The sequence below is a fragment of the Solanum lycopersicum genome, chromosome 3 (assembly GCF_036512215.1).
Source record: "Solanum lycopersicum chromosome 3, SLM_r2.1".
NCBI classification, from domain to species: Eukaryota; Viridiplantae; Streptophyta; class Magnoliopsida; order Solanales; family Solanaceae; genus Solanum; species Solanum lycopersicum.
This window is the reverse complement of record NC_090802.1, coordinates 64,651,841-64,677,630: the sequence shown is the minus strand read 5'-3', so window position 1 is coordinate 64,677,630 and position 25,790 is coordinate 64,651,841. Positions and strand designations below refer to the sequence as shown.

The 25,790-nt window shown below is 30.2% G+C and overlaps 3 protein-coding genes across 3 annotated transcripts; 2 read left to right on the top strand and 1 right to left on the bottom strand.

The window, feature by feature from the left end:
• Nucleotides 1-7,636: 7,636 nt before the first annotated feature.
• Nucleotides 7,637-11,502, bottom strand: LOC101267510 (pentatricopeptide repeat-containing protein At4g02750). The gene is made up of 3 exons (XM_019213158.3): nucleotides 9,890-11,502; nucleotides 8,124-9,645; nucleotides 7,637-7,963 (listed from the first exon to the last, which is right to left on the bottom strand). The coding sequence occupies exons 1-2, from the start codon at nucleotides 11,378-11,380 to the stop codon at nucleotides 8,839-8,841; spliced, it is 2,298 nt and encodes a 765-aa protein (XP_019068703.1). The 5' UTR covers nucleotides 11,381-11,502; the 3' UTR covers nucleotides 7,637-7,963; nucleotides 8,124-8,838.
• A 6,220-nt stretch (nucleotides 11,503-17,722) lies between these two features.
• Nucleotides 17,723-20,505, top strand: LOC101256078 (uncharacterized GPI-anchored protein At4g28100). Its single transcript, XM_010320330.4, has 2 exons — nucleotides 17,723-18,627; nucleotides 19,990-20,505. Exons 1-2 carry the CDS (start codon nucleotides 17,977-17,979, stop codon nucleotides 20,329-20,331), a joined length of 993 nt encoding a protein of 330 aa, XP_010318632.1. The 5' UTR covers nucleotides 17,723-17,976; the 3' UTR covers nucleotides 20,332-20,505.
• Nucleotides 20,506-22,719: 2,214 nt separating this feature from the next.
• On the top strand, nucleotides 22,720-24,688 carry LOC101257645 (protein MOTHER of FT and TFL1). The gene is made up of 4 exons (XM_004235769.5): nucleotides 22,720-22,936; nucleotides 23,040-23,101; nucleotides 23,262-23,302; nucleotides 24,152-24,688. The coding sequence occupies exons 1-4, from the start codon at nucleotides 22,742-22,744 to the stop codon at nucleotides 24,373-24,375; spliced, it is 522 nt and encodes a 173-aa protein (XP_004235817.1). The 5' UTR covers nucleotides 22,720-22,741; the 3' UTR covers nucleotides 24,376-24,688.
• The last annotated feature ends 1,102 nt before the right edge of the window (nucleotides 24,689-25,790 follow it).

The window sequence follows — 25,790 nt, the reverse complement described above, 5'->3', positions numbered from 1 at the left end:
AATGAATATGTTCAATTAAAAAATAATTTTATAACATAATTAGAAACAATAAAATAACAATATGAGCAAGATAATAGATTAATCGTATAATCAACTTGTTACTGATTCAATTATAATTATAATTTATTAAACAAAATTAGTCCTTTTTTCTCAATTTTATCACTCAAATTATAAATCAAACTTTTGCGGAAGAGGTGATAACAATTTTTAATTGAAATTAATAAATAATTGATGAAAATAATACTCGGGTAATAACACCACTTTAAATTTTTTTTATTTTTTGGATGGGCAAAACGAATCTTCAATGACCTTGTTATTTCGTAGTATTTGACACAAGTTGATTCGATACATTTCTTTAAGAAAAATTAATTAGATGCATGTTTTATAATTTAATTTTTATTATTAAATATTTTACAATCAATAATTGTTTTTTCATATTAATACACAAAATTAAATAGTAGATTGAAAATTATATTAGCTGACTTATTTTAGCTTAATTATTCAATATTTAATATACTCTATTTAGTATTATTCTTATGTTATCAAACAAGGTGTGAAATTACCGCACAATAAACTAATGGAACTCTGCTAATATTTTAAAATGAAAGAGAATACTTTGCAATGTGGTTAAGTCAAGCAGTAAACTAGTGAAAAGCCACTGGCAATTTTAGGAAAAAGTTAATAAATATTTTTAAAAAAATTATAAAGTAATTGAATCAAAAAATACATTAAGCTTTTGAAATGATTTTTTAAGAGTAATTTTCGCCTATAAAAATTATATTTGTATGTTATAGTTATAGTTTGTATAATTACGATCTATAGTAAACATAAATATGTATATTTGACTATACATAAACAAAAAGAACATATGCATAACTCACTATATATATATAATAACAAGATAATTATATAATTCGCTATAGATATACAAAAAAAACAGTTATATATAAAAGATCAATTGTATAATATGTGTATGTATAAAACGAGAAAGAGAAAAAGATAAAAAAAAACTATTAGGGAAATGTTTTTTTTATAATTGTAAGTGTATAGAATGATATATGATTTGCATTTGTATATACAATTTTCTTTATACATTTCATTTTTGTTCGTATAAGATAGAGATGCAAGGGTGGTGAACGAGATCTCGTAGAGGGGAAAGATGAGAATAATATATATATATATATATACACACACACACACACACATACAATTTCATCTCCCTTTATATAAATATAAACACGTTTTATATATTTGTATTTGTATAAAAAGCGAAAGAGACGAGTGAGACTGCCAGCAAACAAGAGTGGCGAGCGAGATTCCACCACAAAGAAACGAAAATAACAACAGATTGTTATAAATTACAATTAGATTAAAGTATATTTATAACATTTAATATGAATTATCAGTTAGCTATTATATATATAATTTTTTATTTTTTAACAATCCTTAAAATAGAAACTCAAATACAAATACAACTCTAAATCAATTTTTATTATTCCAATTTTTGCTGTTGAGATGTTATAAAATATATTTATATATGATTTAACATGTTTAGAAGATTAAAATATAATTATAATAATATTAATAATAAATAGTGGGGCAACTTTCACATATAGCAAACAAAAATCATATTTGTATAATATAGCAAACTTTGCATAATTGCGCTCCATAGCAAACATAAAAACTGTATAATTCGCTATACATATAAAAGTGTATAATTCGCTGGCCTAAATTGTATAATTCGCTGCCCTAAATTGTATAATTCGCTGGCCTATTTCGCTGCAATTGTATAATTAGCTTTGCATACAGTTGAATCGAATTAAAATGTATGTATATTGCATAATTATAAGTGTATAGAAATAAAATATATGTTTTTCTCGCTTTATACAAAAACAGAAACACAATATATATACACTTTTGTTGTATAAAACTAGAAAAAATTGTATTTCACTGCAATTGTATAATTCACAATTGTATAATTTTTTGGCCTTTTTCTCTGCAATATTTGAAGTAAAATGTTTGTAAATTATATAATTAAGTGTATAACACGAAGATATACATTTTTGCATGTGCATATACAATTTTCTCTCGCTTTATACACAGAAGGAGAATGGGAGAGTGGCGAGCGAGACTTGTGGGAGAGAGACGCCTGGCAATTTTTTGCCAATGTTTGCTATGGAGCATAATTAAATCAAATCCTAGCTATTCAATTTAATTTAGGTTATTAGTTTGCTATTTTATACAATTTTCCCTAAATTGTACTGTAGTAGCAGCCGTAATAGGAATAGTGGTAATAATGATTTAAAAAAACGACTTCACAATTTTAGATTTTTAGAAAAAAAATAATTAGAAATAGATTAATTTAAAAGTATTTTCATGACCGGATAGCTCTGAATGAACTTATCCTTTCCGATATTATAAAATATATTGAACTTTATTTAATTTAAAAATTAAATAACACAGAAAACATGACATAATAATAACAATAATAATAAAAGATGAGTATCAAAAAACACACATAAAATACCTTTTTAAATTTTTTTTACCTAAATTAAAAATATATATATTTTTAATACTTTTTTCTAATATTAATAAAATGCAACAATAAAAATAGTTCTATATGTTGTATTTTTTAAAAAAGCAAATAACAATAACAAACATGGTAATAATAGTTACAACAATAACTTATCATGCATATTATTTTCTTTTTTTAAAAAAAAATACTATTATTTCTAGATAGCGCTTCAACCTTATTGTTGATGAATGACAAAAGTCCACATCGGTGGTAATGAGATTGGTGGACTCCTTATAAGGTTTGGACAATCCTCCTTCCTTTGAGTCAACTTTTGGGATGTGAGTTAGGCTTAAGACCTAATTTCACATGGTATCAGAGCAGGGTCCGTCTCAATCGATGTTGGAGTCCCCAAAATCAAAATTATCCACGCACTAGATGCTAAACACTGGGCGTGAAGTTTAGCAATCCTCCTCCCGTTAAGCTAACTTTTGGGGCGTAAGTTAGGTCTAAGACCTAATTTTACATTTATTAGCAATTTGTTTAAATTGTATGCATTGATATAATTTTAAATTTTTTAAAAACACGTTTGAAGACTCTTTTTAGTATAGTTGTTAGATTTTTTATATTGGATATTTACATTTTAAAATAAAAGTTTAATCAAATCAACATAAGGAAAAATAATAATTTTGTTTGATAATCCAAAAAGAAAAAAAGAACTGAAAACCTTCCATAATGAATAGGAATCTGATAGAAAAGCATATAAATAAGCTCTACTATTTTCGTAAATTTATCATTTCAAGTACAGTAAAATAAATCTAAAAATATTTAATTTACATATTACATTAAAATATAAAAGATATAAAATATTAATAATAATGATAATAACAACAACAACAACAACAACAATAATAATAATAGAAATTGTAGTAATAAAAATAACATTAAAAAGTATAATAAAAAACAAATAAAAGAAAGAAAAAAAAAAGATAAATGAAAAGAAAGTAGGTAAAAAATTAGTGAATTTTATTTACTTCATTTATCATATTGTTTCATTTTCTATAAGACAAAAACAATTTGATATTTTCATTATTTTAGTATGTTAATAAGTGATGGTAGCATTATATGCTAGTATTATTTATTCTTTTGCTACTAATTACTAGGTACATGCATCAATTAGAGTAAGAATTACTACACTTACTGATCATTAATTAGTTTTATTGTTGAATTATATTATATTTTTTACGTACTTCATTTTTTAGAGACTTTTTTTATTCAATTTTAATTATATAGATGCGTGATGGTTACACTTGTCAATTTTTTTTCACATCATTAACTAGTTTTATTGGTGAATTATACTATATTTTTATATACTTCATTTTATAGAGATTTTTTTATTTAATTTTAGAATTTTAGTTTATATAGATGCGTGATGGTTACACTTGTCAGATTTTTTTCACTACTATATGCATGCCTTAGTTAAGTAATTATTACTATTTTTATTGATCATTAGTTTTATTGGTGAAATTTTATTTACTATATTCTTCATATTTTTTTATTTTCTATGAAGAAAAAATTGATTCAATATTTTCATGTTTTTACAAGTGGCGGTCACAACACAAATTAATTTTTCTTCAACATTGTATTCATGCATTCTAATTTTATTAATTTTTTTTTGATAAAAAGTAAATATAGTCTAGAGTAGATATATGAATGTACTTATAAATGTGTATATAGTGAATATATTATTATATCACTTTTTTCATAATGTATGTATTTATCTTAAAGAAGAAAATGGGCTAGACATAATCTATTCTCTTTTAGAAGGACTATAAAGTATATTTTCAGGTATTTAGATATTTTAATAGATAAATGTATAAGATGACAAATTAATAATATAAAATAAAGGCATAATACATATATTGAACCATAATCTTGACTTCAGATTTTAACTTTGACTTTCAACTTTCATAGTGCACAAAACAGACACTTTAACAATCATACTTTTCAATAAATAAACATGTGATTTACTGTCAAAGAGCGTGAAAGGAAATCGCTTCAACTTGTATCAGTGAGTCACTCAATGACTGCCGACTAGCTAACTATTTTACACGTCAATTTTAGAACTAAAAAAATCAAAATGAATTTTAATTTATATAGAAGAATCAAAATTAATTTTAATTAATTTATATACAAGAGTAACAAATAATTCATCCTAGTGGTTTTTAGAGCTTGGAGCTTCTTGCTTGACGGAGTTTAGAGGTTTGTTGATGATCGGCTTCTTGATTTAGTTTTTTCGTGGTTGTTGGGTCTGTTTTCGTGGGGTTTTGGTTGATGTTTTTGTATCTGTTTGAGCTGCTGGTTGCAGCACGGAGACAACGGAACTGATGGATTTGGGGTCGGGTATTTGGTGGGTTTAGCTCGTTCACTTCATCGGTTGTGCTCCGGTGTGGAGGAAAAAGGAGAACGATTGGGTAAAATGATTAGGGGTTTTGGGTTGCCATTGATGGCCGAAATTGAAGGAAGGGGGTAGAATAGTAATTTAAGCATTTTTTACCGTTTTGCCATGTTGGACTTGCGTGTTCATTTATTGAAAGATATGATAGTTAAAGTGACTATTTGTGCACTATGAAAGTTGGAGGTCAAAGTTAAAATTTGAAGTCAAGTTTAAGGTCCAATATATGTATTATGTCTAAAATAAATATAGTAACTACCATTTGATTTATTTGTGTTCCATAACAAACTTTTTGTTAGTCCCTCTCTCCCTCATATTCTCGCTCGCCACTCTTCCTCTCTCACTCGCTTCCTGTCGCTCGCCTCTCTCGCTTTAAACAATAGAGTTGTATAAATTGTATTTTTAATTGTATAAAGCAAGAGAAAATTGTATAAATGCATGCAAATACATATATCTTCGTCCTATACACATATCATTATAAAATACTAATATTTCCCTGCTCAAATCTCATTTTGCCTTTATCGTTTTATACAGATTCAAATTGTATATAATTTTTCTCTTTCTCGTTTTATACAATTCGATTCAATTGTATATTCCCTGCACCAGTCTCTTTTTGTCTTTCTATCATTCTTGTTTTATACAAATTCAAATTGTATATAATTTTTCTATTTCTCGTTTTATACAATTCAATTTTGCATATATCTCGCTTTCTCATTTTATACAATTCAAATTGTATATAATTTCTTTCCTTCTTGTTTTATACATTTCGCTTCAAACAATTGTATATGTATGTCGAATTATAATATAAATTTGCTATGAAACGCAATTATACAAAATTTGTTAAATCCTACAAATATAAAATTTATGTTTGTTATATGTTAAAATTGCCCTATTTTAATTATTATTTTTTATTTCACTTACAAATTTATATTTATATGTAATATTTTTATTGACTACAAGTGTTCTCTGTCTTATATCAACAAGCCATATTTTTCCAAATTCTTCAGTATAAATATTTTTTAAAAGAACTATGCCAAATAGCTTTTAGAGTCCAATTACAAAATTACCTTTAAATAAGTAATTGTCCTTCACGAGATTTGAATGATAAATATGTGAAGTTAATTAGAGCAAGGTAAAGTAATTTAAATATTTTAATCTGAATCTTTATACATTATTATAGAAATAGATAATTATATTTCACCAAATTCAAATGGAAATGAAAAGTATACGAAGAAAATTACAAAATAAGTGTAATGTGTAAGTTGGAAAGTCGTGGAGACTTTTCAATTTTAGGGTACGGTTCGTAATTTAAATGGAAATGATGACTTTTTTTTTTGGAGCTAATAATGAGGTCTAAATAACTGAGTATAGAGGACAACCACTTTAAACAACCAAATCTTGCAACAACGTGTCAACGATTATGATATCCTCAAAATTGTTATCAATGACTAAAAACTAACATGTTGAAACTTTCCTTTCTAATATATAGAAAAATGGCAGCGTTTTGTGAATTTTTTTTTCTTCGGAAAATCGCTGATTTTTTTTTATTTTACAAAAATATCGCTGCCAAGTAGTTATGTTGGTGATTTTTTTTTTTTAAAAAAATATTTCACTGCCAATTATTTTTTAAGAAAAAATAGAATTTGCCAACATTTAATACGATTTTAAGAAGAAAAAATGGTAGCGATATTTAAAAAAATAATTAGATTACTAAAATAGCTGCTTGACTGCCAAGGCACCGATTTTTACGAAAAGAAAAAAAAAAGTTTCACAAAAATTGATGTTTAGGCAGCTATTTTTTTCTTAAAAAAATTATATTTCAAAATAAAAAATTTGTAGTCATAGCGATTTTAATTTTTTTAAAAAAAGAAATGGCCAAAAACGTTGCATGGGCAGCGATTTTCTTTTAAAAATTGAAAAAAATTCGGACAAAATCGCTGGTAGGTTAGTGATTTTGAGCTTTAAATTTAACGGCGTAAAAACAAAATCGCTACGTACCCTTGTGGTTAAAAAAATTAAATTAATGACAATTATGTTTGCCCCTTATGCTTCGAACTCTAATTTTAGAATATAATGAAATAGTTAGATAATATAAATAAATATTATTGTCCATACATTTTGAATGGAAGAGATATAAAAGGTAACTAAAAAATCTAAAAGCAAAAATTCACAATTAAACCAAACGAATTTATCTATCTAATATTAATAAGAAGAGAATTTGAGAATTATATTAAGCAAGTGATAAGTCAGTAAAAATCAATATTAACACTATAATAATTTATAATTATAAATATTGAGGAATATAAAGAAAAATATGAAATAATAAAATTAGTTGATAACCACATGATTTATTGTCTCTATTAAATAGAAATGGTTGGAGAATGGAGTATATTTTATTGAGGAACAGTACGATAATTGTATTATATAATATGAAAAATCATACATATATTTACAATACTTCTACTTATCTATCTTAGTTAGATTCGAAGTACATTTATCCTTAACAAAAGTAAGTAACTTTAACATCTGACAACAATGTCAAATAGTTTTTTTTTTTTTTATATTTGTCTAATCTTTACTTTCTAATTCTGACTTGAATTATTTATAATATGTGCATGGGTTGGAAAAGTGGAATAAAACTATAAAATTAGGTGTAATGCCAAAAAAAATAGTTTGAATGGGATGTTACAGTATTTTGATATAATGCCAAAAAAGTTTCTATATTGTTCTCTTCTCTGTATTAGATTTGCTACACTGGAGCCAAGTGTTTTCATAAACAACCTCTCTACCTTTACGAAATAATGATAAGGTTTATTTACACTCTACTCATCCCAAAACCCCATTTTGATGGGTTATTACTAGGTATTGTTGTTGACTTTGTTATTGTTGTTGTCATCGTCTTTGCATTTTAAACCCTCTCAACCAAGAGAGTTATTGTACAAAAATGATTCTCTCCTTCGCAGTTCTCATGCACTCTCAACCAAGAGGCTTTCTTCCTGAAACGGAACGTAACTAGTTTAGCAACACAGAAACTACAAATTACAGGGACTGTGCTATCACTGCTAACAACAGATTAACAATAAATATCGTAAGTGAACTTGACACAAACTGTTGATCATAGGAAGATGAATCAAGGACGACATAAAATTTTCTTACCTTTAGCTCTCAAAACTCAGAAGGATACCAGTACCAACTACAAGTGAGTTTGGTGATTGTCTAGCCATCCAATACATGTAATCTTCACCATATCAAGAGAAGGATGATTTTTCTCGTGGCTGCAGATAGATAGCAGATTTTGAGGAGAGTTCAACTATGTGTAAATGCTGAGGGCCACAATAGTATCACTACCGCTTAGCTACTGGGACTCAAAGAAGCAGGAAATCAGTCAGTGAGCTTAGGGTAGAGCAGATTTATGATACCCAACAAACAGTCACTGTCATGCGTTTAGGCCAGACAGGTTGAAGGAGCCAATCAAGAATCTCTCGCCAGATAACAGAGGACCAAAGTACTCCTGAAGTGATAATTTTATTTATTTTAAGAGGCACAACTGCTAAACCCCACCTACAAATTCACGGCACTCTATTCTGATTATCAGATCTCTGAGAAACTTGAGGAAACTATTTCTCTTCCTTTTGTTATAGGGTGGGTGCGTAAGTGCAACAATTATGGATGATACATCTCAGCATATATCCTTTTTACCAATATTAATGAGGAGATCACAGATTATACGCGCCAAATTCACCAAACAACAAGAAAGGGATTATCCACTTATCCCTCTTCTGTGCTTTGCTTCCATGTGTGCAAATCCTCAACACTTATGGAGATGACCAGCACAATAGCTAAGTATACTTTCACACTCTACTCTCTAGCGTTACCAATAGTCTCCACAAGTACAAACACCTTCACTGAAGTGATGAAAACGGTTACTATCCCGAACAATAATTAATCTACCCACAATCTTCGATATGAGTTTGATTGCTGTATGACAATCTCCACAAACCCTTAAATTTTTCATCACACGAATTGGTCTCCCAGATGGTACATTTAGAATTGCAAAGGCAACCGCTAATTTTTCGCTGTGATACTTGAGCATGTGTGCCTTCTCCTCCTCATCCACATCATGCAGGACCAATTTCGTGGCAGAGACATAACCTTCCTGCTTCATTAATAATTCTAACTCTTCCAAGAAAGCATATATTCTCGTGCTGTCTGGATGCATGGTATCCCCAACTGAAAAAAGATGTATCTGATTTTGCACCTCAACCCAGCTGTAACCAGGCATTTTCCTTACTCCTGTGTCCCTCATTTTTAATCTCATCTTGCTAACGTCACGCCATCTGCCAGAGGCTGCATATAAATTTGAGAGAAGGACATACATCCCGGCATTCCAAGGCTCTAATCTGAAAATCATTTCAGCAGCCTTTTCTCCTAATTCAGTGTTTCCGTGAATCCTACTTGCCCCCAGGAGAGCACCCCAGGTTGCAGCATCTGGTTCACTAGGCATGTCCTTCATTAGATTTTGAGCATCATCCAGTCGCCCAGCTCGACCCAGAAGGTCAATCATGCAAGTATAATGCCTGGGATTTGTAACTATTCCATAATCTCGAGCCATCGAGTAAAAGTGTTCCATGCCTTTGTCAATCAAGCCGGTATGGCCACAAGCAGATAATACACCAACCTGTAAGAAAAGCACAAAAAACTGAAACCTTAACAACTGTACAAAGATTAAGAAAAAACCCTATCTCAGATGATGTGTATAACTGAGTGTCTGAGGCAACCCACAACACATGGGAGCAATCTTTACATGCTATTGCATTAAGCAATTCGGGATGAAGTAGTTTTAAACAGATTCAATAATGTAAAAACAGTTTTACAGTACCCTCGAAATAATACTTTAGAATAGAAAATGTTTCAACAATTACCATGGTGACATCATCAGGTCTGATACCCGCTTCTTTCATTAATTCGAATTGTCTAAGAGCTTGTTTGCCAAATCCATGCCTTGCATAACCGATGATCATTGTGTTCCAAGAGACAGCATCCTTCTCCGCTATCTCCTCGAACACATCATATGCCTCGTCAATACTTCCACACTTACAGTACATTGATAGGAGTGCATTTCCGACATAGCACCCACTGTGATATCCAGCCTTGACAAGTCGACCATGTATTTGCTTTCCAAACTCAAATGCAGCAATGTCAGCAGATGTACTCAAAACACAAGTAAACGCCGACCTATTTATCCTCCCACCATCTCTCTTCATTTGAACAAACATGCGTAATGCCTCCTCACTGTTGCCACTTTGAGCATACCCAGCAATAATTGCTGCCCAAGAGATGCAATCACGGTTAGGCATACAATCGAACAAACTTCTGGCATGAGTTATATCCCCAATTTGAGCATAACCTGTTATCATTGTATTCCAAGAGCCGATGTTTTTACAAGGCATTGCCTCAAAGAATTCCCTCGCCAAGTCCATCCTTTTAGACTGCACATATCCTGCAATCATTGCATTCCATGAAACCTCATTCTGCTCTGGCATCTCATCGAAGATCCTCCTAGCCTCATCTACCATCCTATTCTGTACATAACCAGAAAGCAATGATGTCCAGGTAAAAACATCCTTAATAGGGGACTCATCGAATAACCTCCTGGCTTCCTCCAAATCATCATTCTGGGCATAACAAGAAATTATCGTGTTCCATGACACTTGATCCTTGACAGGCATTTTATCGAAAAGCACCTTTGCCTCAGCCAGCATTTTCTTTCTCAAATACCCACCCAACAAGCAATTCCAAGAAACCAACGGCCAATTATCCTTTGACTCAAACAACTTCCTTGCCTCCTCAATCCTTCCATTCTGAACATACGTAGCGAGAAGTCCATTCCAAGAGATCTCATTCTTCACAGGCATCATGATAAAGATCCTTCTAGCATCATCAACGTACCCATTCTGCGCATACCCGGAAAGCAATGCATTCCACGACACTACATCTTTAACAGGCATTTGATCAAACAAAATCCTAGCTGCACCAAAATTCTTATTCTTGATATACCCACTAAGCATGATGTTCCAGGATACTAAATCTCTTTGAGGCATTTCGTCGAACAGCTTCTGAGCAAGGTCCAATTTGCCATTCAACAAATACCCAGAAAGCATTGCGTTCCAGGATACACAGGACTTTGCAGGCATAGAGTTGAATAAGGTCAATGCGGAATCGCATTCTCCTTGTCGCATGTATTGGGTGATAGACCTGTTCCATTGCACTATATCTGAGCTACTGGCTTTTGCTGACTTCACCGGTGGTTTACCGCCGGTTAATTTTGCGCGTGGTAATTCTGCTTTGGGATGGCTCGCCGGTTCATTCAGTAGTAAACGCGAACAGGTGCTGTGTAATCTTCTCAAGCGCATTGCTAGTTTTCAAACTCTCAAAACACCAATTTGATTTCGCCGGAGATAGTCGTACATCCACTAATCAGCTCATGGCCCCCGAGACAAAAATGGGCTGACAAGTAACAACTTCTGACATCGGCCCAGCCATCCCAGCCCACGAATCCTATTATTTGGGAAACTTTCACATACAACCACTTAAAAATAATTAATTACTCTCCATATACCTATAGTTTGATAATTACAATTTTTGTAATTACATGTTATACGGAGGAAAGAGGCGAGTGACACTGGGAGAGAGAGGAGAGAGGAGAGAGAGTGAGAGAAAGGTGAATTGTATATGTATATTGGTTAGATAATTGTATATTATACATACGTATTTGTATATATGGCATGAGAGAATGGTAGAGGGAGGAGAGAGGCGAGCGAGAGAGGGCATAGAGTGGGAGAAAGGTGGATTTTATATGTATATAATTGTATATTATACATATACATTTGTATATAGGACAAGCGAGATTGAGAGAGAGAGGAGAGATGAGAGAGAGATTGGGAGAGGGAAGAGAGAGGCGATCGAGAGAGGGCAGAGAGTGGGAGAGAGGTGAGTTGTATATGTATATAGGTTAAATAATTATATATTATACATGTTTATTTGTATATTCTGACGAATTATACATATACAAACATGACTAATTATATAAATTCGAAGTCAGCCCACGTAATTAATGTATAATGTTAGTTACGAATGATAATGGTAGCAAACTATAGATGTGATGAGTAATTAAGTAGTATAAATTTACTTAATTGCATAATTTTCCCTTTATTTTTGAATTAAACTGACAAGAAAATAGTTTCAGTTTTTTTTTTCTCCAAAAAATATGATTAGAAAAACTCAAATACTTTAGTAGAGTTGCCTTAGAATTAAATGAAATAATAGGGTCTGTAGAAAAAAGAAACGGAAAAAGCTTTTAGTCATGAATCAATGAGCATATATATATATTGGCTTTAAACATTGATCGATTCTTTGAGTTTTGTCTGGTCGATCGGACTCTCATAAACTGAAAATCCAACCAAGTAAAACAATAAGGTGGATATAGCCCTCTTACCACCAAAGGGAGTAATGCAGCTTTATAATTATTTGTCTCAGATTTGATATATGGGTATGAGGTTTTTTACGGAGTAAATTTAAATTAGTCAAACTTTAATATAGATATCAGATAATAAAAAAAAGACATATCCTCTTTTTAAGTGAGAAATTTGACTTTGTTCTCTAGTTTTTGTTTTATTATTTTATTTTATATTTGGGTAGATTGTTGTTGGACTTGGTCTATTATGCAAGTAAAAATATTAAGCCATCTTCATCCTCCTAAATTATTAGGCGTTTTTCATACAACTTAAGTTTACTTGAAACTCATTAGCTAATTTAAGTGTAATTAGCTAACTGATTTGTGTTTGTTTAATTATTTTCAGACAGAAAGAAAAAACGTAAGACGTTTATTTCATACGAAAAGATAGGCTAACAGTGAATGGCAAGTATCTAGGACCAGGCGATAATGTGGAGGTTAAAGTCATTAACCAGAGTCCATGGAACACAACTATCCACTGGTAATTCTTAACAATTTTAATGAATTATTCAGTTACTTATAAGACATGTCATACAAATTGAAACAGAGGAAAACAACGAGTAACTTATTTGTTACATTATGATGATTTATCAATGTGGTGCCTTAAACTAATTTGTCTCATTTTACCTGATTTAATTATAGACCATTAAGAGTTTTGTTGGAGTAATAAGTATGCTACGAATAAAAACATGTTGGTACTTTCTTGAATTTGAATCCTACGAATACGGAGACGTTTTTATTAGGGAACAAACTCAGGTCCCATGTGATAGGCCACTTGAAGGAATTAAGTGGTAAGGCCCTTCCCTTTCCTGTGACTATATATGTAGCCCAACTATGTCACTATTTTGAAAACAGCCCATGTAGTTGATACTTGGGCTAGCTCCTATTTAAAGGGCACATCAAACATCTCTAACATGGGGTCCTATTGGAGTTTAGAACCTTCAAATTTTATGTCAACTTCCCATCAACACAAATTTTTAGTTGAAACTTGCTTCTCCAGAATAACTCTTGAAAACTACATTAATTTTCAAAAACAAGATAATTAATAAAAGAATTTATAACAACATGCTTGGGAGCATGATTTCTGACTTAACAACAGTAGATTTCAAAGTACAATACTAGCTTATATTTAGAGTTGACATACAAATTTTCGTGATAACATTTAATTGTGTGCACCAACCACATTATGGCCCATGAAACTTTTAACTATTCTGTGGAGACTACTTTGCAGAAAAGCTCTGACATTTATCTTTTTTGTTTTTTAGCAGCTTTGTACACCACAACCAAAGACACCTCCATGCGCACTATATTTCAACTACGATAACAATGTACTTACAAATTACTTAAACAATATCAATTCTCTCTAGTATCATCGTAGTAAAGTGATAAATATTTTTTTTTTATTCAAAATTTCAGATTCAATTTATTATTGTTAAGGAGCATTTTATTTCAAATTTGAGATTCTTTAGCGTGTATTTAAATTTAACTGAATTTTAATATAGACATCCAACATCGAGTAATCATTTTTAATTTGGATATCTCATGTTTAATATTTAAAGCTTTAATATTAAATTATTACTTTTTACTTTTATATAATTTGTGTTAGATTAAAATCAGATAAATAAATTAAAATTGAAAACGTACGAAATGTGGGTGTATATATATATGGGCTAAACCTCTACTTGTGTGCCATGGTTTTACTATGATTTTTTATTTGATGGGTGTGGGGAGAAGGAGTGGAGTTTCTTATTGACAATTAAATACTTTTTTTTTGATTTATTTTTATTTATTATGTTATGTTTTTATAAGTTAATTTGATGAATTTTTAAGTTAAATTAAATTATATTAATTTAATATTTTAAATAAAAAATTTAGATATTCAAGTATTATATGAAAAGTACTATAAATTGTAATTTTCTTACATATTAATATGATGAAAAAACATATTTTAATATGTTACTCAAAATTCTTATAATTTGATTCTAAAAATAAAAATTACAACAAATAATAGTGGACGAAGGGGTATTTTTTTAAATTTATTTCCATTTAAAATAAGGATGGTCATAAGCAATGATTTGAGTGTGTTTTGAGCCTTGACTACAGTATTAAGTTGGTATTCGTGCTAATAAATATTGTACAATGTACAAATATACTAATTCTGAATGGTGACCTGATGACAAAGAATATAATACTAAAATATTTGTCGGTACAATAATATTAGAATAAAACATATTATTATTTTATGTTATATTTAATTGAAATTATTAGATAATTATTAAATTATTTATTCTATTATTTATATCATACGATTCATTTATTGTTCCACATATGCATACATACTAAGATAATTTATAGCGAAATAACTTACATAAAATAATTAATTAGAATAAAGGTGAAAGACAATACGAGAAACAAATAATATTTGGTTAATTATCAAACGAATCTAGTTCCTTTATAAAATATTATAAAGTCCAGACAGCTTTTGAATACACTGCCCAATTTATACCTTTTGACTCTTTTTACATTAATCACAGTTTCCATTATTTGATTAGTTTGTTAATTAGACTTCTTCCATATTATTAAGTTTTCCTATCGATTGGTCACTCGAAAAACAAATAAAAATAATAAAATATACATTATAAGTATTTTTTATTTTATTTATATCGTATAGTTGTACGATAAATATAATAGAGATCCCGTGACCAACCAAACATGATTAATTCATTTAATTCTTTATCTTGTATTACAACTTTGTCCCATTGATTGCTTCTCTTGTTTCCACAACAATTTGCATACATACAATTTATGGGACCCTATTTATATAAGCTTTGACTTTTCTTTGTTACCTTTTTAATTTAATTAGTACTTTACCACCTTATTTGTTGTTGTTATTAAAAATATATTCGTTTAACATAATTGACATTATTGACATCGAGAGATAACTGTGTCCAATTTTTTGTGATTACCAAGATTATTTTTTTATTTAATTAATGAAATAATATCTTAAATGATTTAAATAATAAACAAAAAATATACTAATGAAAAAAACACATATTTCTTATATGGCATTTTAAAACTTAAGATAAGTTGGGGCATTGACAGCTCATATATTTCTAAAAAATGAATGCCGTCGAACTCACTGTTATTTTCATGAAAAAACTTTAATTCACTATATATGCGATATAGCTAGCAATTTCCCTTTTTTTCCTTTTAAAAGGTTGATGGAACCCTTTCGAAGTGGGGCTAATTCATGGGCATATTTTAAATTTTTTTTTAAAAAAAGGTGAAATATATGTATATACTATAATTAACCAGTCATGAGTGTAGAGATAAATTCAAAATTGACATTTTATAAGTTTAGAAATATCAAATTCAGATGATTTCGACTAATCAACCCACCGTCCACACTTTAATATATTGATTTAATAGAAATATTACGCAGGAGTAAATTTTTACCGGCCTAATTTAATGAAAAAGTAACAAAAGAATAATAGTGGTATTGTTGAAAAAGACAAGTAATTAAAGTTATAGAATTAAGGAATGTGGAGTTGCAGATGAAGTGGACAAAAGAGCTGCATGCCTCACAAGAAACTCCAATCGTTCGACTTCACAACGACCATGTGATCTGTTTCCTTCAATCTCATGTCATATTCTCTAGTTTAAATATGAAATTGATAAAATATGAAAATTTGATTTTTATCTACTAGAAACGTATATACATCTATATTTTTTTTATTGTATGATATTTTATCGTTATAAAAGAAGTCCATTCATCTCCGTAATATAGGGGATATTAATAGGGGTTCCTCAAGAGCGGCTCAAACTACTAGTGGTCTAAAGCAAAAATTAAAAGGGGTCTTAAATTTAATTGTTAATTTTTTTATATAAATTATTTCTTTTAGTTTCATCTGATATATAAATATTCTTATTTAAAATTATTTTTCACTAGATATAATATTCAAAATATATCAAATTTCTTCTAATAATTCCTTCATTTTTCATGAAAATTTTATTTTTTCTACAAATAGTATTTAATATTTGTTAAAAAATAATAACTTATAACCTAATTTTGTATAAAATAAAGTCTCTTAAAATTGAAGACTTAAAACACATATCTTTTTCTTAACACTAACGAGCCACCCCGAAATTCCTTCGATTGAAACATTGAGTCCAAAAATTGACATAACAAATCAATGTTTGATTAATAACATGATTAGATATTTCATTATACAGAGCAGTTAAGACCACAAGAAAGGTAAACCATTTAACACATCTCTCCAAAATAGAATGATGATGAATTGATTTTTAAGGGGAGTATATGTAATTACTATCAAACAAATCTTAATAAAATATTCAGATATTTATTTGTTTCTTTTAATATATGAAAGAATAAGATATGACATAACTTTTTTTTTCTTCAAAGTTTTATATATTGTTTGTCTAAATTGTTTTACCAAAAAAATAATTATTTGAACAAATTATTTTTAATAAGCACGATAGGGATAACAGAAAATACTTGCATAAGAATTTGACACTAGTACTCCTTGTAATCATGATTACCTTGGGTTAAAATCCAATAATTAATTATAAGATCAACCCACCACTACTAATGCTTTTTGAGTAAATAATAAATAGTATTATCTTCCGACATAAAACAAAAAGCCCTAATTAATTATAATTAACATGTGTTGTACTATGGATGTACTTAAAGAGACGAAATTCATTATAATCACTTTATACATTAAACGTTACATATACGTCCTTGAATAAATGCCAACGAAAATTAAAAAATGCAATCAACTTGACTGTTACTATACATATACCGATATGTAGATTAAATATTCATAATTATTTGAGCGTAGCTTAATTGAAGATATTATAAAAGCTTATAAACTTTTAATTAATTCGTATCTTAGATTAAATTTATATTTATTCCTCGTTATCATTGAACTAGAGATATTATATATAATGTAATGTTGTTATTATGCAACTAAGCAACTGTATTTGCATTATATTCACGAGACAGGCAACATGCTATGATTCTTGGCATGTCCAGGAATTATTTGTAAATCATAACAAAACTAGAAATAATTAATATATACTATATTAGATATTATATATAACTGTATCACTGTACATTTTTTCTTATAAGTCACTATCATCATTTTTCTAGAGATTTAGGCCTCAAGAGAATGTACCCTACACCGTTGCCTCATTAGTCCAAAACCTCATCCTTATTCTTCTTCTAACTCAATCTTTATTAAAAAAATTAATCGCTTAAATTTTAATAAAATCAAATGAACTATAAATTTAAATATATGACATACATGAATTGACTTGATATAAACGTTGGAATAAATTTTATCCCTACGTAATCAATGGCCTATCTATAAAGCCACCAAACTTCCATTTTTCTCTTCCCTCTCATCCACTTATTTTTTTTTTTTTGGCTATACCAAAAGCACTGAACTTCACATTTCCCTCATTCTCAAAGCAATGTCCCTCTACGTTTGCTTCTTCTTCACTCTACTTTTCTTGGGTTGTCCACCCGAATTACTCTCCATGCCGGTTTTACCCGAACCTGACCCAGTTGAGGTCCGTTCTCAAACATTCTTACCTTCCTCTGCACCGCCGGCCACAATTCCTGCTTTTCCGGAGCAGTCGAACGTCGCCGGTTGCCCACTGGATCTGCCGGAAGACCTCTACCATAGCGTTAAATCAGCTTGTGGGTCCCATGGTTATTCGGGTCAAGTACACCAGACCCGCTGTTGCCCTGTTCTAGCTGCCTGGCTCTACTCCGCTTACTCTAGAACGGCACTACACAGAGCTGTTACGAAACTACCACAATCGACTTCGATTGATATGCCGGTGCTCCCTGATGATTCGGAGACGTGTGTGGACTCTATTGAAAAGGCCTTGGCGAACAGAGGGATTGAATTAGTGAAGCCAAACAAGACTTGTGATGTATTTTATTGTTATTGTGGAATTAGGCTTCATCCACTCAGTTGCCCAGAAGCATTCTCTGTGGATTCAAAAGGGAAATTGGTAGGTGATAAAAGCGTGAAGAGATTGGAAAGAGATTGTTTGAGCAATAATGGGTATACTGGTCTGGCTGGTTGCTCCAAGTGCTTGAACAGTCTTTATCAAGTAAGTTAACAGTCTTAATGTGATTATTCATATAAGTTAATATGCATAATGTGGGTCTCAATTCTGAAATATAGAGAAATTGGGAAAGTTATCTGCTTTTGCTATTATAAATTTAAGTTTACATTAGGGGAAATAGTGGTATGGATAGATAAAGAAGAGAAGAGAAAATTCGATTACAAGATGGGAATCAAACTCCAACTGAGCTACTAAGATTCTTCAAAAGTTTGATCAAATAACATCTCTGTTTTGTTCAAATAACCTCTGTTCTCTATATGGTCGTCTCTGTAATTTTGGAGTAATGTTTGGCAGTTGCAAAGGCTTAATGCTGTGTAGGCCGTAGCAGATTTGGCGCCTAAGTTTTCAGAGTTTGGTGAACATTTTACTGTAATTAATGGGGTACAGAAGAAGTCAAATACTTTAGCTTATGTCTATATGGTGTGATCTTCTTCATATAGTTGATAAATTTGTCTGTATATAGATAGTAGACCCTCGTTTCAAGAAGAAAAGCTATCAGAGATTATGTTTAATTCAGCACTGATACAATTGAAGTATCTACACGAGGCTTGAGCATTTGAGGGCTTGCGATTTGTAGCATACATATCAGTAGGTAAATTATCCACCAGTTTGTCTAGGGTAATATATACTAATCAACTAGAGTGAAATAAGGTATTGATCTCATATAGCAGGAAAACTAAACGAGACTATAAGCGTACGCGTTAATGGAAACTCCTCCTTATTGGTTGTTTTATTATGGTCTACTTGTGTGGTATTCTTCTTTAAATTGATTTCTTAGTTCTTTTTCGAAAAGAGGAGTCAATCACAATTCTCATTGGAACTCTTGGACCTGTTGGGTTGCATCTACTGAAAAAAAAAACATTTAGATAGTGTGTAAGGACCTTTGCTTGATCCTTTATTGTAGTGCAGCCTCCGCCCTCCGGCTTATGGGGTGGGGGGACACCGCTTTACGCACTCTATATTCTATTCGAGGGTGTAATTCAAATCTCATGACACCACCTCTCGTAAGGGTCTCCGTGGTCAGCTATATTTCCTGTATTTTGAGCTGTTTTATCTCTAGTTACTTTTATCACTGGTTCTAATTGTAGATTTTTTTAGTCTTGGATGATGATCATTTATATTTTGGTGCACTGGAGCAAGCTCATAACGATATAACGTTGTGTTTGCATTTTACATGCAAGAATTGATCTGTTTATTAGTTATATGTATTTTGTACTTGGGAATCAATGTAAAAGTAAGAAATTTTGTCAATGACTAAAAGCATATGTTGTATAAGGTACTAGTTTCAGATTTATCAGCGAAAAATTACCTTTTTATTTTTCTCTAATGCATCGTGACACATTGCAGCTTAGTGAGGCCAGAGTTGGAAACAAGAGCAGGTTAGAGGATAGGACTAGGAAAATGCGAAGCAGGGATTGCCAATTGATGGGTCTAACATGGCTTCTCAACAAAAATCGATCCAGTTACATTCACACGGTTTCTTCTGTTTTAAGGGCTCTAATGTTGACGGAAGGCAGTTCAGATCCTCAGTCGTGCACACTCAACAGTGATGGTATGCCTCTTGCAGTAGACTCCACGGAGATCAACGATGAATCTGCTGCAGTTTCTATTCAAGCATCATTTAATCCATATATCCTAACTCTAGTTTTAGTGTACATAAACTGTGTGTCATTGCTCTTCAAATATTAGTTAATCTCCAGCAGTTGAACATTGTACTAAAAAAAATGTAGCTGTTGTTCAAATGCCACGTAGGGCAAATTCAGTCCTCTGTATTCGTTCATTCAGGTTAGTGATATTGTAATTTTTGTGGTTGTCTAACGACTGTTCATCAAATGAATGAAGCTATGGATGTTCATGCATCAATTTTAGTACTGAAAATTTAGGTTATGTATAAAAATAGTAGTTTTAGAACTCAATAATTCAAATAGATTGATATCGAATTTCAAATTTTAATACATAAAGTTTAAATCTCGAGTTCGCTAGCGTCTATTCCATATATAGGGTGTCGAGTTGCCTCATATCCCGTTGTGAAACAACAACAACCCGACCTTTTCAGTCTGCATAAAATTGCTGAGACTTTTTCTTTTCTTCAAGAAAAATTAGACGAGTAATAGTGGAAAGTAGCCTTCAAATTAAGTTCATAAATATTTCTTTTATGGAGTGTGTTATACGTCAGCAATTCACTTCAATATGGATTAGAGGGAGAATAGCTAAGACCTTACTTCATAAATACGCTAATATATATATATATATATATATATATATATATATATATATATATATATATTATTTTTTTTTTATAATTTTTTTTATGAGCTCTGTCTATTCGTGAATTTATTATTACTGTTCATCTCTTTCTCTTAGCCTTTGTTCTTAAGAGTAATCTTCTTTAACCACACCCCGGATTTGGTTATTCGTAGTTCTTTTCTTAGAACATTTAACCTGACAATGTCCTAGGAATTTATAGGTTAATCCATCGATACTTTTAAGAAGCTAAGAGACTAACCATATACTAAGTAATATAGATTCATAATGATATTCATAAATTCATAAATTTACATGAGTTTTATCAAATAATTAACATTTTATAAACACACATATATATATATAAAGAAGGATTGTAAACTTGTAGTATTTTTTGGGATAATTGTACATAATAACTAATTAATAATCTAAAATAAATGGAGTAACTACTGTTTGATTTAATTGTGCCCCATAACAAACGTTTGTCAGTCGTCTCTCTCCCTAAACTCTCGCTCCCACTCCTCCTCTGCTCGCCTCTCTCGCTTTATAGAGCAGAAGTGTATAAATTGTATTTCTTTTTTTATTAAGCGAGAGAAAATTGTATATACACATGCAAAAACATATATCTTCGTGCTATACATTTAATTATACAATATACAAACATTTTACTTTGATTCAATTGTATACAAATGCAAATTTCATACCGATATTGCAGCGAAATAGACCATCGAATTATACAATTGCTGCAAAATATAATTTTCTCTCGCTTTATACAACAAACTTGTATAAATTGTGTTTTTTTTGTATAAAGCGAGAGAAAATTATATATACACATGAAAAACATATATTTTCTTCCTATACACTTATAATAATACAATATACAAACATTTTACTTTAATTCAATTGTATACAAATGCAAATTTTATACAAATATTGCAGCGAAATAGGCCAGCGAATTATACAATTGCAGCGAAATAGATCAGTGAATCATACAATTATATATGTATAGCGAATTATATATTTATATGTTTGCTATAGAGCGCAATTATGTAAACATACAAATATATATATTTTTTGTTTGCTGTACGTGGAAGTTACCTTTTTTTTTATTATTATTGTATAGTTTTCAAAAACGTACTACGTTAAATGAACGGTTATGATTACCTCGTATGGGTTTAAGTTATACGAATGAACTAGGCCACTCGAATTGTAATCTCCCCGTTAAAATCAAACTATATACTTATTATATTCATACATTGAATACACTGAAAAAGAGAATTAATCAGAGGTCTCAAATTTCTAAATATAAAAATCTTGTTAAAAACGTCACGTAAAAAATTTTTACAATACACTGTCGAAAGAAACAAAAAAGAGAACTAAAATAGTGGTGATCTTTTTAGTGAAAGGAGTTAAATGGGGATGTTAACGTTCACTTTAATGAGGGAATCCTTGCATAGTTTAGGTATAACATTATTATTAGTAACAAGTATGGCGATTCTAGGGAAACAACAAAACTAAAAAAAGAAGAAAGTAAGCCTATATGCATGTAAAACATGGAGGCAACTCCATTAAATATGGCCTTTCAATTCTTTGTATTACTCACTTTTTAGCTGTTGCTTCCATTTCCATGGTCTTTCAATATGTAACTGATGACAGATTTTTCCTCTTACTAACCACGTGTCTACATTTTACAAGAAATTATAATTGAATTTTAGTTTAATATCTTGACACGTGTTGCCTTGTCTTTCTATTAACCTATGCATGTTCAAAACGTACGTAGGTTACCATATTTTTTTGTCTATATAAATAAAACCCCAATGCATTTAATTTGAAACAAAAAAAAAACAACATAATAATGGGTGGAAAAGTTGATCCTCTTGTGGTTGGAAGAGTGATTGGTGATGTAGTTGACATGTTTGTGCCTAGTGTAACTATGTCTGTCCATTATGCTAACAAACATGTCAATAATGGTTGTGATATCAAACCATCTATTGCTACTGAACCTCCTAAAATCGCCATTGGTGGACAACCTGATGAATTTTACACTCTGGTAATTAATCGTTACATAATTTGTAACTATAACTGTCAGTGTATACAAGTTAAATTCTAATACGTTCATTTGCATGGATTGTTCTGTATTTTCTTATGTATAGGTTATGACGGACCCTGATGCTCCAAGTCCAAGTGAACCAACAATGAGAGAGTGGGTGCATTGGTGTGTATTTATTCGTCATTCCCAGCAAATAAACTTAAAACATACTATCGTGTTTTTATTAATAAATAAAAATTACTTTGTTGATTATTTATTTTTCTTTGTTTACATGTTTAATTACATCTATTATAATATATAAATACGTTTGTTGGCTTTGTTTCAGGATTGTGACAGACATACCTGGGTGCAGCAACGTTGGTCGAGGTATATCTCTTTAAATATTATAGATTAATTTTCATAGCTACATTGAAATGTCTATGATGTTTCACACTACTATAATGAAACATGAAATTAGTCATAAAATTTGTCGGTAATTTCAGTTAATTCGTTACTAAACATTAGTTAATCCGTCACTAAATAGCTCCTAACTAGTCCATGTCATCAAATGAGATTAACATGAGATTTTAATTATTTTATTTCGTCTGTCACCAATTCTTTATTTTAGTTGCAAAAATTTGTCGGTAATTTCAGTTAATTCGTTGCTAAATAGCTCTTAATTAGTTCATCTCGTTAAATGAGATTAACAAGAGATATTAATTATTTAGCAATAAAATTTCGACTGTCATTTAAATCTTGCAAACATAAATGATTCAGAGTAAGCATAATTTCACCCATTAATGATCATCACTTCTTTACACAAAAAATCGATCGAGAAGAAGAGAACTTTTGACGAAGAGATGAAAATAACAAAAATTATCTAAAGAATATATTTCGTTTTTTTTTCTAAATTGTCATACAAGTACCTTCTAGAGCAAGAAGTACAGCTGGAGTTAGCCTAGTAAGCATTTTTCATGCCACTTGTCATCTCTATGTCCTTTTGATAAATAACTGAGTCAATCCTTCAATGTCAGATAAGATAATATTAGATCAATTCTAAAAAATAAATAAAATATTTTTCTGTGTTTCAATTTATTTGATATCATTCAAAATTTAAGTGTACTATAATTTAACGAATAATATAAATCACCCCTTTTCTTTTTTACCGCGAACAACTAAATCGAAATTTAGATAAATTTGATCTTGACTCCAAGTAGTACCATCGTAAAATTGCAGGTAAGGAGGTATTGGGATATGTTGGGCCACGTCCACCAGTTGGGATACACAGGTACATACTGGTGTTGTTCCGACAAAACGCGCCGATGCAGGAAATTTTTCAGGCACCAGTAGCAAGAGCTCATTTCCGTACTAGGATGTTTGCACACCAACTTGATCTTGGCGTTCCAGTTGCAACGGTTTATTTCAATGCTCACAAGGAACCAGCAAATCGTAAGCGTTAAGTGAGCGACGATACACTATATATATATATATATATATTATGTGTGAATATCGTTCATTAATAATATTACTGTCGGTGAATTTTAATTTGTGTGTTTTGAGTGTGGCACTTATTATTTAGCCAATCACTCTTAAGTTTAAAATGTTAAAGAAATGTTAAATGTATGATCTTTTGTACCGTAGAATACTAGAATTTATGTTTGCTAGCTGTTTGGTCGATGTATTATTATGACTAAACTATATATATATATATATATATTGATGTGTTTAAGTGCGTTTGTTTTATTATATATTTTTTTATGAGGTCATTTATTAGCTTGGTTGTTATTTTACGAGTTTAATTCATATAGTTTTTTACACTATTATTTACTTAGTATCATATCGCTTCGGCCGTTTTATACGAGTTGATCTGATATAGCTTTTACACTATCATTTCTTAATATCATATCACTTTAAAATGATACTAACTAACGCAACAGTTAAAATATATCGACTAATTAAGATATATTAAATCTTTTCCTTTTTAGTGTAAAAATTACCATACTAGCTCAAAATTCATCGGCTCAACTTCATGCATTTGATTAATAATACTATCAATTTTAAGAGAGGAAACGGGTATATACAAGTATTCCTACATCAAATATATAAGATCAATCCACATATCTTTGATGATTACAAATAGAAAATGGTTAAAATTTAATATGATAAATAAGGATTGTACCTTGTATTTCACTTTATTAAAATTCTCTATGGTAGTTTATATTGCCAATTCCTAATTATACATTTTGAATTGCATACAAATGAGCCCATGCATTATATGGGCCGGGTTACTTCTATTTGATCCTTCGATACTAATCTTCATAATACTTCAATAAATGGGCTTTTAGCCTAAGAGGTTCCATATCTGTTTGGAAAAATCAATCCATCTTCAGCCCTGATTAGGTTACACGTTTGGAATGTATAAGAAAGATAATCAATTTATGTATATTTTTATTTAATTCTAATAGGAATAGAATTAGGATTTCTTCTACGGTAATCTATATATGTTACGCATTAGACAATTAAGAGCGATATATTCGAGAAAGAGATTTTTAAAGTTTTATGGCATATGTGGAAGTGAAAAATTCAAGATATTGTCAAATTCTAAACAATGACGAGAATGGAATATATTTATATGATTGTTTCATGTTTCTTTTTGGTATGCTAGGACTTTATTCATTGTTAGCGTGGATAGGAGTTTTCGGTCAATCAAATAATGTAATTTATTGGGTTGGCATCGTTCATGCTTTATGTATATTTTTAGTTTTAATATTTTTTTTCATAGCATATATAAGTTCATGTTTTTTTCACGAATCAAAACTCATTGGAGAAGAACTGGTTTAGAAGCTTAATTTGTAATGTTTTTCTTTTTTATTAT